The sequence below is a fragment of the Scylla paramamosain genome, chromosome 39 (assembly GCF_035594125.1).
Source record: "Scylla paramamosain isolate STU-SP2022 chromosome 39, ASM3559412v1, whole genome shotgun sequence".
In the NCBI taxonomy this organism is placed as follows: domain Eukaryota; kingdom Metazoa; phylum Arthropoda; class Malacostraca; order Decapoda; family Portunidae; genus Scylla; species Scylla paramamosain.
In genome coordinates, this window is record NC_087189.1 from 91488 (window position 1) to 107500 (window position 16013).

At 45.7% G+C, this 16013-nt stretch overlaps 3 protein-coding genes across 5 annotated transcripts in view; 1 reads left to right on the forward strand and 2 right to left on the reverse strand.

Moving 5' to 3' along the window:
• Positions 1-109: 109 nt before the first annotated feature.
• Positions 110-3934, reverse strand: LOC135091940 (probable U3 small nucleolar RNA-associated protein 11). Its single transcript, XM_063989994.1, has 7 exons — positions 3670-3934; positions 3062-3203; positions 2755-2857; positions 1886-2084; positions 1302-1429; positions 738-848; positions 110-262 (listed from the first exon to the last, which is right to left on the reverse strand). Exons 2-7 carry the CDS (start codon positions 3178-3180, stop codon positions 164-166), a joined length of 759 nt encoding a protein of 252 aa, XP_063846064.1. The 5' UTR covers positions 3181-3203; positions 3670-3934; the 3' UTR covers positions 110-163.
• Positions 3935-4197: 263 nt separating this feature from the next.
• LOC135091939 (uncharacterized) lies at positions 4198-12578 on the forward strand. 3 transcript variants are annotated; one of them, XM_063989992.1, is made up of 6 exons: positions 4198-4749; positions 5702-7152; positions 7551-7720; positions 9134-9287; positions 9808-10025; positions 10720-12578. In XM_063989992.1, exons 2-6 carry the CDS (start codon positions 6226-6228, stop codon positions 11954-11956), a joined length of 2706 nt encoding a protein of 901 aa, XP_063846062.1. In that variant the 5' UTR covers positions 4198-4749; positions 5702-6225; the 3' UTR covers positions 11957-12578. The 3 variants fall into 3 exon arrangements, with proteins under 3 accessions (XP_063846062.1, XP_063846061.1, XP_063846063.1); XM_063989991.1 differs by having other exon boundaries at positions 4200-4749; positions 7548-7720; XM_063989993.1 differs by having other exon boundaries at positions 4203-4749; positions 7548-7720; positions 10735-12578.
• Positions 12579-13397: 819 nt separating this feature from the next.
• LOC135091942 (uncharacterized) overlaps positions 13398-16013 on the reverse strand; it is a 43054-nt gene continuing 40438 nt past the window's right edge. The window contains exon 4 of the mRNA XM_063989998.1: positions 13398-15787. Within this exon, the coding sequence (XP_063846068.1) occupies positions 14006-15787 (1782 nt within the window). The 3' untranslated portion in view covers positions 13398-14005. The remainder of the gene's footprint in view (positions 15788-16013) is intronic.

The window sequence follows — 16013 nt, forward strand, 5'->3', positions numbered from 1 at the left end:
ACCAGGCCAGCAATTCCACACAGGTTAATAATATGCTGAAAAAAAAAAAAAAAAAAATCACGAAAAATCATACTCAATCCATTCCAGTGAACACAAATGAAACAAAACAAAAAGGTAAATATATGTGTATTGAAAAAAATGGTACAATAATAATTCACACATGCTATTTTTTCCTGATTTGGGGCCACTTGTACACAGGAGCAGAGGTGGTGCTCCCTGCCTGCACCAGCTGTGGCTTTTCACCAGACTTGGCCTTGGTCTCCTGAGGGTGGCAGGCAGGACAAGTTTGACAAATGAATGAAAGGGAGGGTAAGGCAGTGTGGATAGAGGATGAAGGGTAAGTTAAGTAGAGAGGGAGATGGAGAGGAGGGAAGTTATAGAAGTGGATAGAAGGTAAATGGTAAGTTAAGTAGAGAGGGAGATGGAGGGTGAGGAAAAGTTAGATGGGATCAAGGTTGCATTTGAACAACTGTCTATATAAATTTTGGAAAACAGGATCACAAACATAAATATAGAACTTTTTGTTGTATTTGAATGTTTATGGAAAAACTGAACAAGAGAATCACAAAAATTTGATAAGATTTCATTATGTATTTGAATGTTTATAGGAAACTAGACAAGAGAATCACGAAAATTTAACAGGTTTTTTGTTTTTCACTTGCAGAAAGGAACTAGACAATTAAAAAAAAAAATAGAATCGGTGACGTATCTGAATATTTACAGGACTTGTCACTTACCATTAATTTCTTGCGCACTTCCAGCTTCTCCTGCATGATACGTAGCTTATCCTCTCGCTCTATCCTCTGTGCAAGCTCCTTGTAAGCCTTCTTCTTGCTCTTGGACATGTTCTGAAACACGAGTGAGAACATATAGGCACAAGAGAAATGGTTTAATATGCACTCATGATCAACTGTCAACAAATCACATGCATTTCAACTGTTTTAGCATTTTTTGCCTCAATTTTAGGTCCTCTGATCTGTTGAGAATCTCACAAGCTATAATATTAAAGAGACCATAAAGAAATTACTACATATACATTATACAGCACTTTATGTACACACCAGATAGGATGTTCATTATTGAAAGCAAAAAAATTATATACAAATGGGAGACCTTATAGTTTGAATATGAATAGCAGATTTTAAAGCTTAAAAAGCGTACGGTAAGTCAATATAATGAGTTCTCAAAATAGAATGGTAGATAAATGAAATGCACTCAGTAATCAGGTTGTCAGTGCTGAGTCAATAGAGAGCTATAAAAGAAGATTAGATAAATTTATGGATGGGGATGAACTGTCTCACCTCCAACACAGGAGTGTTTGACAGCTGGTCAGGGAGGGAGGCCAGCTGAGAAGAACGCAGGCGGTTAAAGGTTCGGCTGAGCAGTGCAGGATGAGTGTCTAGAAGCTTGGCAGCTGATGTCCTCTTGGCTGTCACCCAGCACAGGGAAAGGTTAAAAGCTATCTAGGAAAATTAGCAGTTATAGTAGAAGTGATGATGGTGATGGTTATAATGACTATGTGTATGCACAAGTGTGTGTTGGAGAGTCTGGTGGTGGTGGTGGTGGTGGTGGTAGCTACTGAAATTAAACATATATAGAATTTTAACTCTTATCTTCATCCTTCACCTTCCAATACACACACACACACACATGCACACAGACACACACATTGGTACACATGATAAATTAAGTTCTGTTATATCCTGTGTTTCATCACCATCATAATCCTACAGCACACTAAACTCAGTCCTATATAGATTAAAATATAAAATAGACATTCATACACGTACACACAAGGGGACATAACATGCTAAACTCAATCCTATAAAGATAGAAACAGATAAAACATACACACACACACACACACACACACACACACACACACCTTCCTTCTCATCATCAACAAACAGGACATGAGTGTTTTTGGGCTGTGTCTGCTCCACATCCAGCAGGTGTAGCTGAGCCTTGAGCTTGGCTATCTTTTTCTTCTCCACATTCCTGCGATGCGACACATAAACCAAGTCCTGCATCACATCCCCCACTGCCAGCTCCTCGTCCTTCACCTTCTCAAAGTGTATGCCATCCTGAGGGAAGGCAAGGAGTGAGAGAAGGAGTTGTCTGTGTTAAAATGACACTAGATTTCCTGCAGCAACTCAAGAACATAAGAACATAAGAAATAAGGGAAGCTGCAAGAAGCGACCAGGCTTACACGTGGCAGTCCCTGCTTGAAATATACCTACCTAGGTATAGTTACTCAGGGAAATATGTAAAGAAAGGCATTATTTCATGGGTTTTCTTAAATAATTTTGTAAGACAGAGGAGACAAGGAGTGAGTGAGGGAGGGAGCTCTCTGTGTTCAATATGACACTAGATTTCCTGTAGCGTACAAGGTATAATCAGCGAAAAATGTAAAGTATTATTTCATGGGTTTTTAAATAATTGTGAGAGATAGGGAGACAAGGAGTGAGGGAAGGATTGTCTGTTATATATGGCATTAAATTTCCTGCAGCAACTCAAGGTAAAGTTAATTGGGAAATTTCTTTTTTAAATAAGGTATTATTTCATGGGTTTTTATGTAATTGTGATATATAGAGAGACAAACAGTGAATGAGGATTCTGTCTGTGTTCAGTATGACACTTGATTTCCTCTAGTAACTACAGGTAAAGTTAATTGGACAAAAATGTGAGGTAAGTGTTTATTTATTTATTTTGACATAATGAAGAGAGATAGCAAGACTCAGCCAAAGTATTTACCTTAAGGCCACTGTTTATCATGTGGTAGTGAAACTCATCTGGGTTTTTGTTGAGTGCTCTTTTCCGCAGTGTTTCCAGAGCCTTCTTCTTGTCATTCTGGTCCCTGGGTAGACAAAACAGTAATTAATGATTTTGTATGCATATATAAACAAGGCTGGCTGAGGGCTAAAAAAAAAAAAAAAAAAGCTCACTGAAGGTGCTGTGAGGAATATCCAACAGAAACCATATCAATCATAACTCAGGAACACCAAACAGATAACAGGAGCTAAGTTAGGATGAAGAAACCTTGACGATTTGCACCACTAACTTTGCTCTCTTGCGGTAATCCTTCTTCTTCTCGAGGGGCCCCAGGTGGTTCCTCCCCAGGGGCTGGTGGCGCTCCCTGTGCACGCGCTGTGTCTTGTGGGCATTGCGAAGAGATGACATGGTGACGTGTGACTGAGAGAAGTCTGGCAAGGGAAGAAAAAGGCAAGGTTTCAAATTGTCTTTCTGTTGATTTCCTCTACTTTTCTCATTATGAGGTATCTGAAGAGAGAGAGAGAGAGAGAGAGAGAGAGAGAGAGAGAGAGAGAGAGAGAGGGAAAAGGTATTATTATAGTTTGTATGTTGATATATAAATGAGAAAAATCATTAATGTCCATTGAAAGGCTGAAAGGAAAAAAAAATGCATGTAGTTGATTTTCTGTTCACTTCTATATATTTCTCCCCATAAAGAGAGAGAGAGAGAGAGAGAGAGAGAGAGAGAGAGAGAGAGAGAGAGAGAGAGAGAGAGAGAGAGAGAGAGAGAGAGAGAGAGAGAGAGAGAGAGCACCGGAATCGCATCAAAACTCGCCAGTGCGGGAACGAGACTTACCACCTCGTTTCCCTGTGGACATTCAACTAGCCAAGCGATTGATGAAAATTTCCTTTACTTACCTGGCCTTAAGAGAGTGTCAAGTTTGTGTCACAGGTGCAGGTGAGCGGTGGCGTCCTGAGCAGGGAGTTAGATTAGTTAGTGCAACCCGATGGGGATGTAGGCGTGGGCACTGCAGCAGGGTGTTCTGTCGTCCCTGGCAGTGTGAGGCACCAGGGGCAGCGAGGATCACGGGACAGACGCAGGCGGTGCAGATGAGCCACGGGTCAGGTCAGCTGGTCCCCCACGCTGCTCTGTTTACATGGCGCTTTCTTATTTTTCAATTTCTCCCGCATTGAGTTGAATTAATATTAAATTAATTATAATGGAAAGTACATATATACAGGACTTGAAAGTATATTTATCATTCCAAAGCAAAGAAGGATGTAGTTATTAGATTTTTTGATGCTTGAAGATAATGAAGTGAGGTATTTTACGATCTCGAGAAGGGACAAGTTTGAAATAATATAAAAAGAGACTATAAAAATACAGAAACAAAAAATAACATATACCGTACTTCAGTGAAAAAAACTGTGTAGAAATGAGAGATAACAGGGTAATAATCTTTAGGTACCGAGAGAAGCGGCCGCGATGTAAACAAAGTGAGACTGGGGCTGAGGTGGTGATTGTTGAATGTGCCGCAGCGGCCCACTCCTGCCTGCCACGGTTCACCACAGCATCAATTAATGGACAGAACAGTGCTGGAGAGGCAGGAGAAGACATCACAGAGGAAGAAAGCCAGGAGGGCAAGCAGGGACAGGGGAGATTAACGGAGACAGAGGAGCCATACTCTACGGACGGGGAAATTGACGGTAGCCAAGGAAAGAAAATTGATAGATATTGAGGGAACAGAGGAACAGGGGTTCTTTAAACTCTCAGGACGGAAAAATTGACAACCGAGGAAAGAGGAAAAACTGAGATGGGAAAATCGACTTAAACTGAGGAAGGGCAGTGCGAGGTGGGAAAATAGACAAATAGAAAAAAAAAAAAAAACGAAAATTGAAAAAGAAGCCAGAATAGAAAGAAAAAAAAAAAAGAAAGAAAACAGACAAAACTGAAGAGAAGACAGGTTATCATAATACCACTATAATTTGCAATGGAAGGTGAGTGTTACTTAATATTACTTAATGTACACTTAAGAGACTTGTTTTTATTACCTTTTTACATAAATTTCTTAGTTTTTTATTAATGTTCTTATTTAAATGCCGTGTTCTTACTGCTGCACATTTAAATACCCTGTCCTTATTATTTTTCATGTGAATTACTGATCCCTCTTACTTACATCATGTGTTTTCAGGCATTTGTTTGAATTTTTACTGTAATCTGGGAGAAAGTGTTCTTAATTTTGTGATGAACAGGGAAGGAGAACAGATTAGTTTGGTCTTACTCCATTTCTACCTTACCATGAACTGTTTAAAGGGGCCATGTCAACCTTATCATCTGCTGTTTGAAAGTAATGATAATAATGCAGGGAGTCTCAGTGTACAAAGGTCTTTACTCTTGCTGTTTGGTGGTCACAACTCTGGCAGTGCTTGTCTTGTTCCTGTACATTTCCTTTTACAGATTATTATTATTATTTTACTTATTTATTTATTTATTTATTTATTTATTTATTTATTTATTTATTTTTTACTGATTTATTCCATTTTTTTATTTCCTGTATGTAGTTATGTTTTTATGTCCTAGATTATAAGTTTACAATACTATACCATTAGCGCAGGTGAAGAACAGACTGCAGTACATACTAAGGCTGGTTCAGACTTACTGTGTTTTCTGTATGCCTTCTATGTGTTATTTTACAGGTATAGTAGCTATGTTTTCATGTCTTAGCTTATAACTTTACAGCACTATAGCCTATACCATTAGCACAGGTGAGGAACAGCCTGTAGGTGCTTACTTAGGCTGGTTCAGACATGCTAAAAACCAGTTTACAATGTGGCATAGGGATGAAACTCCATTGTAACTCAAAGATCCCCTGAAATAATGTAGTTGTGACTGCTGCTACCTTAATGCTGTAGTTTCATTTTTTTAAGATGTGCATTTTTTCCCCTGCAGAGTTTGGCTTGACTTACTATGTGCTGGTGGTGCCACTGACCTTCCCTGTGGTGCTGCTGCTGCTGTACATCCGCTGGCTGGGCTGGGAACTCTACACCAACAACTGAAGCAACACACTCAAACACACACCAAGAAAACACTGCTATACACACCAAACAGCCCCCCAAAAAAAACACTGCTGCACACACCGAACAGTCCCAAAAACATTCTACACACACCATACAGCTCTCAAAACACTGCTACACACACCAAACAGCCCCCCAAAAAAACTGCTACACACACCAAACAGCCCCAAAAATACTACTACACACACCATGTCCTAAAAACACTGCTATACACACCAAAACAGCTCAAATTGCCCCTAAAGTGATGAAAGATTAAGTCAATTTAGTCTGTGATGAAACAAATATAAATGAACACAGTTATCCAAAATTTACAGTGACTTGGTGAGGTGTTATCCTACTACCTTGCCTCCCCCCTGCTTCCCCCTGCCTCACACATGCATGGGGGAGTGACAGGGCGACATGGCAGAGCAAACAGCCACCCCTATTCCTCCACAACATGACAAGGGGAATGTTAACCTTTGTGAACCCCTTCCCCTGCACCTCTCCCCTCGCACCAGGGTAAGAGCAGGGGTTGGGAGGAGACTGGAGACCCCATCACCCGCATCTCTTCCCATGCCTCCCTTGCCAATTGAGTTTGTTGATGTCAGTGCATCTCTCCCCCCTTCCTCTTTGTGTCCCCCTGCCAGTGATGAGAGGGCAAGGGGTAGGGTGTCAGGGGCATCAGGTGGTGAGGGACATGACAGGGGACACATGCAGAGTAGTGAGGGGGTTCCTGCATCACATCCACAGGTCCTGGCAGGGCAGACAGAAGGGGCACTGGTGTTAGGAAGTGAAGATTTGCCACGCTGTGTTGTGGTGGACTTGCAGGGAAACGTGGTGGTGCAGGAGACGTCACCACCACCACACACCACCGCCACACCTACACCTTACTTAGTGGACCAACCGATTCTGGTCCAGGTGGGTCCAGACGTGGCTCGGCAGGGAAGTCAGGCACACACTAATGGTGCCTTGGGTGCGGCGCTGGATGGCACCCACAGTAAGCCACCCACTGGAAAGAATGGCGTGGATGGTGGCAACAATCTAAGGGTGGCGGAGCAGACAAATGGGGGGCGGAAGGCAGAGTTTGAGCCACGGTGGAGCTTCAAGGAGGTGGAGGTGAAGGAGGAGCGGAGAGCAAAGGACACAAATGCATCTGAGGAATCCGCAGGGGAAGAGAGTGAGGTGGAGGCAGGCCGGCCGAGGAGGAAGTCTGCCAAACGTGCCAGGCAAAGATGGAAGACTATTGGGGAGGTGGAGGGAGGCCGTGCTGGAGTAGGAAGGGTGCGGCGACCTCACCCTGCCCCCCAGCCACGCGACAGGTCACAGGTCAAGGCTGATGATAGTGAGGTGAGATGGGAAATGTCTTTTTTTTTCAGTCTTTTTCTTTGTTTTGTTTTTTGATTATTTTCCTTGTTTCATTTCTAAATTATCTTGATTTACTTTTCTTCTTCGTTATTTTTCTTTATTCATTTTCTTCTTGTTATTCTTCTATTTGTTTTTCCTCACTATTTCCTTTCTTTTCCATTATTTCTTTCTCTGTCTTTCTTTTTCCTCTTTTCTTTCAATCATTAATATTTTTCTTTATTTTCTTTTTATCTATTTATCCATTTATTTATTTGTTTATTTACTTATTTACATATTTATTTACCTATTTATTGTATATGTATTTATTTACATGTTCATTTATCTTTACCCCAGAGAAAGAGTAGGAGAAAGTCATTTATTCACTCCCTCACCCACAGCAGAGGTCATGGGCAGGTGATGCAGGTGAGGAGCTGCCAGTGTGGGCCCGTCGCCTCTCCTCTGTGCGGGTGGTGGACGGTCAGTGGGTGGTGGGGGTGGCATCATCCAGTGAGGTGCTGCAACAGACTCTTGAAGCTCATTCCCGCAGTGTTTTGTGTGACTATATCAAGAGGTGTGTCTGGAGGGGTCTCTCTATCTATTCATTTATCCATTTTTGTTTATCTCTCTTTATGTCTGCTTATGTCTAGTTGCTTATTCATTCACTACAGTGTTTTGTGTGACTATATCAAGAGGTGTGTCTGGTTGTGTCTCTCTCTTTCTATCTGTCTTTCTTTCTGTTTATCTACATCTGTTTATCTCTGTTTTATCTCTAATTGCCTAATTATTCACTACTTCTTTTCTTCTTTTTCTTCTTTTCATCTTTTTTGCATTATCTGTCTATCTATCTTTCTATATATCTGTCAGTTCATCTCTGCTTATCTCTTGTTGCTATTTTATTTTTTAGTGATGTTATGGGCTGTGGTGTTGTGTTTTTTGGTGTTTCAGGAAGTGTGGTGGCATTGTGGGGTGTTTATGAAATGTTTGAGGTGTGTTTTAAGTGTTTGTGTGTATGGAAGTGTGTGTGTGGTTGTTGAAAGGGGTGTTTGATGTAAGAGAGAGAGAGAGAGAGAGAGAGAGAGAGAGAGAGAGAGAGAGAGAGAGAGAGAGAGAGAGAGAGAGAGAACACCCATTAAGGTGGGTTCCTAGTGGCTGCAATGCTATACTGGGTATGGGATGTGCATGATGCAAAACGAAATCCTCCCAATTGCTGTAGTGGTGTTTTAATAAGGGCGTTCACACTGGATGCAGTGCTGCACTGGCAGTGTGTGTAATTGTCACATGCATTCTGCCTGTCATTGGTCATGTGATTTTTTCTTTTCTTAGTTTTTCTTCATTATTATTTTTTTTTATTTTCTCTTGTTTTCTATTACTTCTTTCTCAGTCTTCCTTTCCTTTTCCTCTTTTCTCTCTTTCTTTGATCTTATTTCCCATCCATTTCTTTCTGAATTAGTAACAGGAATACAAACCATGAAATGTAGCAATAATAATAACAGTAATAATATTAATAGTATAATAGTAATAAAGAGATTGAAAATAATGATAATAATAGGATGTCCTGAGTAACCTGTGAGTCATTGTGGGCAACAAGGGCATGCTGTCACTCGTCACTGCACAGCATGGCACATCATTGCTGGCTGTGTCAATACTCACGTTACAAGGATTGCCAGCGTCACCCCGTGGCATTCCATATTTAGCGCAGCATTGTGGCCGGTGTCAACCCCCCATGTAGCCATCTCCATTATGTTAAAAAAACAACAAATAAAATAACCATTATTATCAATCATATGCCACTTCATCCTTGCCTAACCTAACCTAACATAACCTACTCTGATCTCACCTAATGTAACCTCGCCTCACCTCACCTAACCTAACCTAACCTAACCTTACCTAACGTAACATAACCTAATCTGATGTCACCTAATGTAACCTCGCCTCACCTCACCTAACCTAACCTAACCTAACCTAAGCTAACCTAACCCCACAGCCACCCGAGCAGCCTGGAGCAGCGGCACAGGGCCAAGTGTCAGGCCAGCCGGATCATGTGGCACCACCAGCGCATCAGATTCGATGGGGTGCCCTTCACTATTCTCTCCTCCAATGACCTCAAGTGTGCCTTTGCCATGAACTACAAACTGAAGGTGGGGTAATACTGTGTGTGTGTGTGTGTGTGTGTGTGTGTGTGTGTGTGTGTGTGTGTGTGTGTGTGTGTGTGTGTGTGTGTGTGTGCTCTCTTTTTTTCCATTCTTTTTTATTCCTTCCTTTCTTCAAATTTCTTTCTCTTCTACTCTTCCTTTTCCTCCTTCTCCTTTGGTCTTTCTTTCATTTTATTTTTCTTATTCCAGGAAAACAATAAAAAACATGCATTGGAGTTTTATTATATTTGTTATTTTTTGTTGCAGAGAAAATAATGGGAAAAAAAACTATTATGATTGTAACGTTTATTCATCTATCTGTTTATTTATTTATATATTTGCAGTATTTATTTTTACCCCAAGGAAAGAACTAGTAGAATGTTATTTTGTTACTGATTTGTTTATTGACTTATTCCTCTATTTATCTATTTACTCATCTCTCTTTATTGAGATTGTTATTTATTTACTGATTCATTTATTGACTTATTCCTCTTTTTATCTATTTACTCATCTATCTTTACTGCAGAGGAAGAACAAAGAGAGTGGAGAAAGCCAGCAGCAAAAAGGGCAAGTGGAGGGGGTGGAGAGGCAAGTTGGAGGTGGTGGGGGTGACGCGGGAGATGTGGAGGACCTGCAGGGGAGTGGAGGCCAGGGGGGTGCCAAGGAGGTGGTGCCCAAGAAGAAGTACAAGGACATCTGGTTCACCTCCTGCCCAGCGCGGATCACTGTCAAGGTTATCGTCAAGTGAGTCACACCATGGGGCAGGGGACACCTCTCTGAACCTTGCCTAAATTAGCCTTACCTAACATAAGCTAACTTGACCTAACTTAGCCTTACCTAATCTGACCTAACCTAGTCTGAACTAACCTTACCTAACCTAGCTTAACTTAACTTGACTGCACCATACTTAACCACATTGAACCTTGCCTAACTTGATTTAATATAACCTGATGTACCTTGTCTAACCTTACCTGACCTTACCTATTCTAATTTCAACTAATCTACGTAACTAGTCTTACCTAACTTAACCTTACCTAATCTAGCCTAACTTAACCTGACTTAACCTTCTCTAACCTTTAAGCTTACCTAATCTAAACTAACCTAGCCTTACCTTACCTAACTTAACCTAACTTTACTAAGCTTAATTATTCTTAACTAATTTAACCTTACCTAATCTAACCTGACCTAACTTAATCTTATCTAACCTTACCTAACCTAATATAACCTTGCCTAACCTCACCAAAGTATCTACACTTATTTGATGTAACCTAATCTAACCTAAACATAATCTAATCTAGGCTAACTTAACCAAAGCTTACCAAATCTAACATAAATTTATCAGACCTAACCTGACATAACTTGGTCTAAACTTGAATTTTTAAAAGTGTAATCCTTGGAACTCCCTTGAAAAATCCTCCTCCTCCTCCTCCTGATGCAGCCCTCCTTGCTGCAGGTATCCGGGCTACGCGGTGGGCATTGGTGCCCTGGCAGGGGAGCGCAAGGCTGTCATGAAGGCCCTGCGGCGGGAGCTTTCCCATGGTGCCTCCCCGCAGCGGGAGGAGCTGTACCATGTCACGCTGCCTCTGCGGCGCCTGCACAACCACCCCCTGCAGGGGCGGTCACGGGGCATCCATCCCTCCATTGACAGCAAGGTGGTGTCCTTGCTGCGGGAGGGAGTGACGGCCCCCAAGGTGATCCAGCAGCTGCTGGAGCGCCATGTGGAGGTGGTGACGGCTGGTGACCTGGTGCTGCCCCATCCAGATGACCGTGCCTTCCACCCACGCCTCAAGGACGTGGCCAACCTGGTGTACACTCGCTGCCGCCAGATGGGCATCACTGCGCGGCGCCGCCCCCCTGACCAGGCCCCCTTCGAGGCACCCCACAGGAAGCGCCGCCGCCCCAAGCGCCCCAGGGAGGATGGTGAGGCAGAGGGCGAGGTAGAGGCGGGGTGTGGGGAGCCCCTGGGGGCCTCCACCTTGCAGGAGGCTGTCCAGACCTTCTGCACAGAGGACTCTGAGCGCGGTAGTGATGGTGGAGGTGGTGGGGGGGAAGCACGGGGTGACCGGGGTGACGCAGGGCTGGCAGAAATGGTGCGGGGCCAGCTGGAAACCCTGCGGGGCCTCACCTACACCACGCAGGACACTGCAGCATTGCAGGAGGTGTACCAGGGCCTGCAGGCACTTATCAACCAGTGCATGGCCCCTACTGGCCCTGCCCTGGCTGGTGGAGGCTTGGCGGAGGTGCCGTCAGCAACAGCTACCTTCATCCTGCAGGACAGTGCCGTGGAGCCCCTGGCCATCACCCCTGGGGCACCCTGTGTGCCAGAGGTGCCGGACACCTTGGCCCTGCAGGAGAAGGAAATGGGAGAGGCTGGTAAGGTGCGGGGAAGTGCCGCCCTCAGGCAGCTGCGGCCTCCTGTCGCCCTGCAGTGCGTCACGACAAGCATGGTGCCCACCGTCGTGTCCCAGCTGCCCAGGGGCCCCACCCATGCCCCTCCTGCACATGTGGTGACCTCCCCTGCAGCCACTGCACCACCCACCTACCAGACCCTGGCCCCTGTAGCCCAGGATGGCCCTCCACCTGTCCATCTCTCTCTCCCACCTTACTTTTATTATGTGCAGGAGGTGACAGTGCCTGAGACAAGCCAAACGTGGACCTACAGCACCTCCTCCTAGCACCTCCCAGCATCCTCAGCATCTCCCAGCATCTCCCTGCACTCCCCAGCACCTACCAGCATGCCTCAGCACTCCTCAGTACTCCTCACAAGTCTTCCTAAAGCAGCATCCTCTCCCAGCACCCACACTTCACTCCATACTTACCTCTCCACACCAGAAATATTGGATGTATGGTTGTGGATGGTTATTTGGGCTGTGTGGGTAAAACTGATGGTGTGGATGTGTGGGTGTGGGTGAAGGAGAGTCCACAGGTCTTCCTTATTGTGGATGAAGGTGAATGTGGATGAGGGAAAAGAGAAAGTGGATGGATGATTGTGGATTAGCTCTGTGGATGGAGTTAGGTGTGGAATATAATGGTGTGGAATATGGAGTTAGCTCTTTTTGTGTAAGAGAGAGAGAGAGAGAGAGAGAGAGGTACATTTTCCAGTTACCTCATAAACTAGCAAACAAATCTATACACTCCTTGTGTTAATTTCAAGTTATGCCAAGCCATTCCTGTATCTGCTAAGTTATCATTTAATTTTCCCTGTTCAATAGTTAGTGACCTGATTATATTAACATTTTATAGTGTTTTGTAATGCCAACACTGGAGCAAGTTGACTTAAAGGATATATTTTGATGGTATGGTATGTTATTCTCTCCTTATTTCAAGATTAGATGGTTCTCAGATATGTATTGGGTTTGGCTTCATATGAAACTGGGATTATAAAAAATGAATGGAGGTTTTTGTGTACAGAATAATAGTCAATGGAGGTACTGAGCAGGAATCATAATGATTAAAAGACAAATGTAGATTTAAGTACAAGAGATAAAACATGAAAAAAAAGAAAGAAAAAAAAGAAATATATATATATATATATATATATATATATATATATATATATATATATATATATATATATATATATATATATATATATATATATATATATATATATATATATATATATATATATATATCTAGAGGTAAGATAAAAATAATAGCAACAGTAGTTTTCTGATCTTCACTGGAGGAAAGGGAAATAAAATATATACAATTATAATAAAATGGTATTTGACATTTTGCGGTCACTTGTCATGTGTCGTCAACTAAGCGACCACAACAGAAACGCATGGAGGGACTGAGGTAGACAATCCGAATGTTTATCTTCTTTTAGTGAATATATTGCGTTTTAAAACCTTAATTCATCACTCCAAGGAAGCGAGGGTGAGTGTTAGACATTGATTTACTTGTCTGTTAATGCTTATGAGGAAGGTATGTATAATGGAATGAAAAATGAAGGGAAGAGATGAAGGTGATCTGAATGTGCGTTTTGACAAGCGATTTATCCATTTATTTATTTAACGTGTGTTTTTAAGCTTATTCTATTATAACAAGGAGGCGATGATGAGTGTTAGACATTTATTTATTTGTTACTTAATGTTGATGAGTAGTAAATGAATTATGGAATGAAAAATAAGGAAGAAAGATGAGTGAGGTGAGCGTCCGCGCCTCGTGTTCTCGCAAGGTCCATAATAAGTGAATGGAAAAGTCATCTGAAACTAATTAGGATTCTTTTCACTTCGATTCAGCGTCTTCCTCCGATAACTCATTTCCGTTTTCTTTAGTATTGACTTTTGAATCGGGTTTTGTAATCAATCAAACTGCCTGTTGTTTTTGTTGTTGTGATTCAGCATCAGTGTTCTGCGCCTCTCTCTGTTGCGTCGTATCGTGTGTTCCTGTAATGAGATTCTGTTCCCGTGCTTGCCAGTCCAGTGTTGGGAGGGAGGCTCCCAGCGAGGGAGGTAGAGATGGAGCAATGGAGGGAGGGGACTGGCCTAAAAAAATACTGGTTATTCTTTTGGTTCCTTTCATTGCTGCCACCTGCTCGTCACCTGCCGGGGCTGTGTGTGTGTGTGTGTGTGTGTGTGTTTGAGAGAGAGAGAGTGAGTGAGCGAGGATGAAGCAAACAGCTGGTCAGTACCACCATAATCCATATATTTCACAGTCAGTAGTGTGAGGGTAGGTGAGGCTACACACGCTACACTAGCAGGGCGGCGGGCGCCTCCTCAGGGCACCAGCAGGGGCGTCTCCCGGGACTCCTGGTCGCAGGGCGCCACGCAGGCGTTGCCGTTGGCCAGCGGCGTGATGAAGGTGGTAAGCACGCTGAGGTCTGTGTCCTCCACGGCCTGCTGGCGGCGCAGAGAGGAGGGGGAGCAGTTGCTAGCGGGGCGGCGGCTTTCCCGCAGGAAGGCGGAGAGCCGCTCCAGGCTGCCCTGGGAGCCGCCCCAGCCCGAGCCGCGCCGCAGCAGTGACTGGGAGATGCGCACAGACAGGATCGCCTCCAGCGTGCGCAGGACGTGCGGCGAGGAGGAGTTGAGGCTGGCGCTGCGGGCAGGCTTCTCGAAGGCCTTGAACAGCAGCGGCGTCTGGCAGTCCGGCGCCACCTTCTCGCTGGCAGGCGGCGCCCTTTGGTTGGCCAGCGGCAGCTCCAGCGAGCGGGATTTGGGCATACCGAGCTCCGGGTCTGGCTGCAGCAGCGAGGCCTGGCCGGGGAAGTCCTCGTCTTGTAGGGCGATGCTGGTCTCGGAGTCCAGCGAGGACAGGGATAGACGCACGCGCTGCTGCCCCAGGCAGTAGGAGCGCGCCGCCTCGAAGGTGGGCACCGTCAGGAAGTTGGACATGCTGGCAGGGGAGCGTGAGCCCTCGGAGGAGGCGGCGGCGGCGAACTGCAGCTTGGCAGTGTCCATGGGGCGGCGCAGGCGGGTGGGCGAGGGCGTGCCGTCCTCCAGCGGGTGCCAGGACAGGTCTGAGGAGCGGCGCACCAGCTTGGGCTGCGGCGCGGCGGCGGCGTCCTGCAGCAGGTAGTCTGACATGCGGCGCTGCAGGGAGCGGTGCAGGATGGGCATGGCCAGCGTGGAGGAGATGGAGGGGCGCCGCGAGTTGCTGGCGGAGGGGATGCGCGCCTGGATCTCGTGCTTCATCTCCGTCTTGTAGAGCTTCTTCCTGAGGTAGTTCCTGAACGCCTTGCGGATGTTCTTACACTTGAAGCCGTAAATGAAGGAGTTGACGAGCGGCGTGGCCAGCAAGGGCGCCGTGCCCAGCAGCACCCAGTACTGGTTGGCGCAGCGGCCGTGCAGCGACTCCCACGCCACGGTGCAGAAGAAGGGGCAGTAGCAGGCCACGAAGGCCGCAATCTGCTCTAATACTGTCCACACCGACTTGCGCTTCTTTTTGGGGATGTCGAAAGGGTTCTTCTGGTGCGTGACGGTGGCCTGCGCCGACATCATCACCTCGAAGATGGCGGAGAAGATGCGGTGCTGGTGGTGGCGTGCGATGAGCACGATGCGCGTGTTCACGATGAGGATGATGATGAACGGCAGCACGATGCAGCACGCCGTCAGCGTCCACGTGTAGGCGGCGGCCTCGGGGAGGAACCAGGCGGGCAGACACACGCCCTGGGTGTAGGTGTAGCCGTAGGGCGTGGCGAGGGGCGGCACGGCCAGGCCGACGCCCAGTATCCAGGCCAGGGCGGAGCAGATGGCCACCCTGGGCCGCGTGACCAGCTGGTTGTAGCGCAGCGGCGTGGCGATGGCACAGTACTTGTCGCAGTGCAGCCCCACCACCACCCACACCGCCACCGTGTGCAGCGTCACCAGCAGGAAGCCGTACAGGCGGCACACCACGTCGCTCTGCTGCGCGGCGGCCGGCGGGGACTCGCAGGCGCTCGCCTCCTCCAGGGCGGGCGAGGACAGCGCCGCGGAAGACGTGGAGTCGTTGCCGTCCAGGTGCGCAGGGCCCCTCGGCGAGTCCCCGCCCGGCCACAGCGACCCCTTTAGCAGCCATCGACCCTTTGGTGGGGTGGGGGGGAGGGGTTAGTAAGATTAACAATGACTACAACTATAGCAAGAACACAATTATCGCTAAATGTTTCAGAATATTTTGGCAGCAACCCGCCCTGTGTACTTGTGTGTGTGTGTGTGTGTGTGTGTGTGTGTGTGTGTGTGTGTGTGTGCGCACGCAGCATTGCCCTGTGGGAGAGGCGACAAGTGGCGGTGGGCGTTGGGAGAGCTATTT

Bases quoted from the DNA above. Each gene is read 5' to 3' on its own strand.
- LOC135091939 (XM_063989991.1), top strand. From the start codon at position 6,226: ATGGCAGAGCAAACAGCCACCCCTATTCCTCCACAACATGACAAGGGG. The intron at 7,153-7,547 runs GTGAGATGGGAA...CCTCACCCACAG, and splicing joins TCAAGGCTGATGATAGTGAG to CAGAGGTCATGGGCAGGTGA. The intron at 10,026-10,719 runs GTGAGTCACACC...CTCCTGATGCAG, and splicing joins ACTGTCAAGGTTATCGTCAA to CCCTCCTTGCTGCAGGTATC.
- LOC135091940 (XM_063989994.1), bottom strand. From the start codon at position 3,180: ATGTCATCTCTTCGCAATGCCCACAAGACACAGCGCGTGCACAGGGAG. The intron at 2,858-3,061 runs GTTAGTGGTGCA...TTGTCTACCCAG, and splicing joins GATTACCGCAAGAGAGCAAA to GGACCAGAATGACAAGAAGA. The intron at 2,085-2,754 runs GTAAATACTTTG...GCCTTCCCTCAG, and splicing joins TGATAAACAGTGGCCTTAAG to GATGGCATACACTTTGAGAA.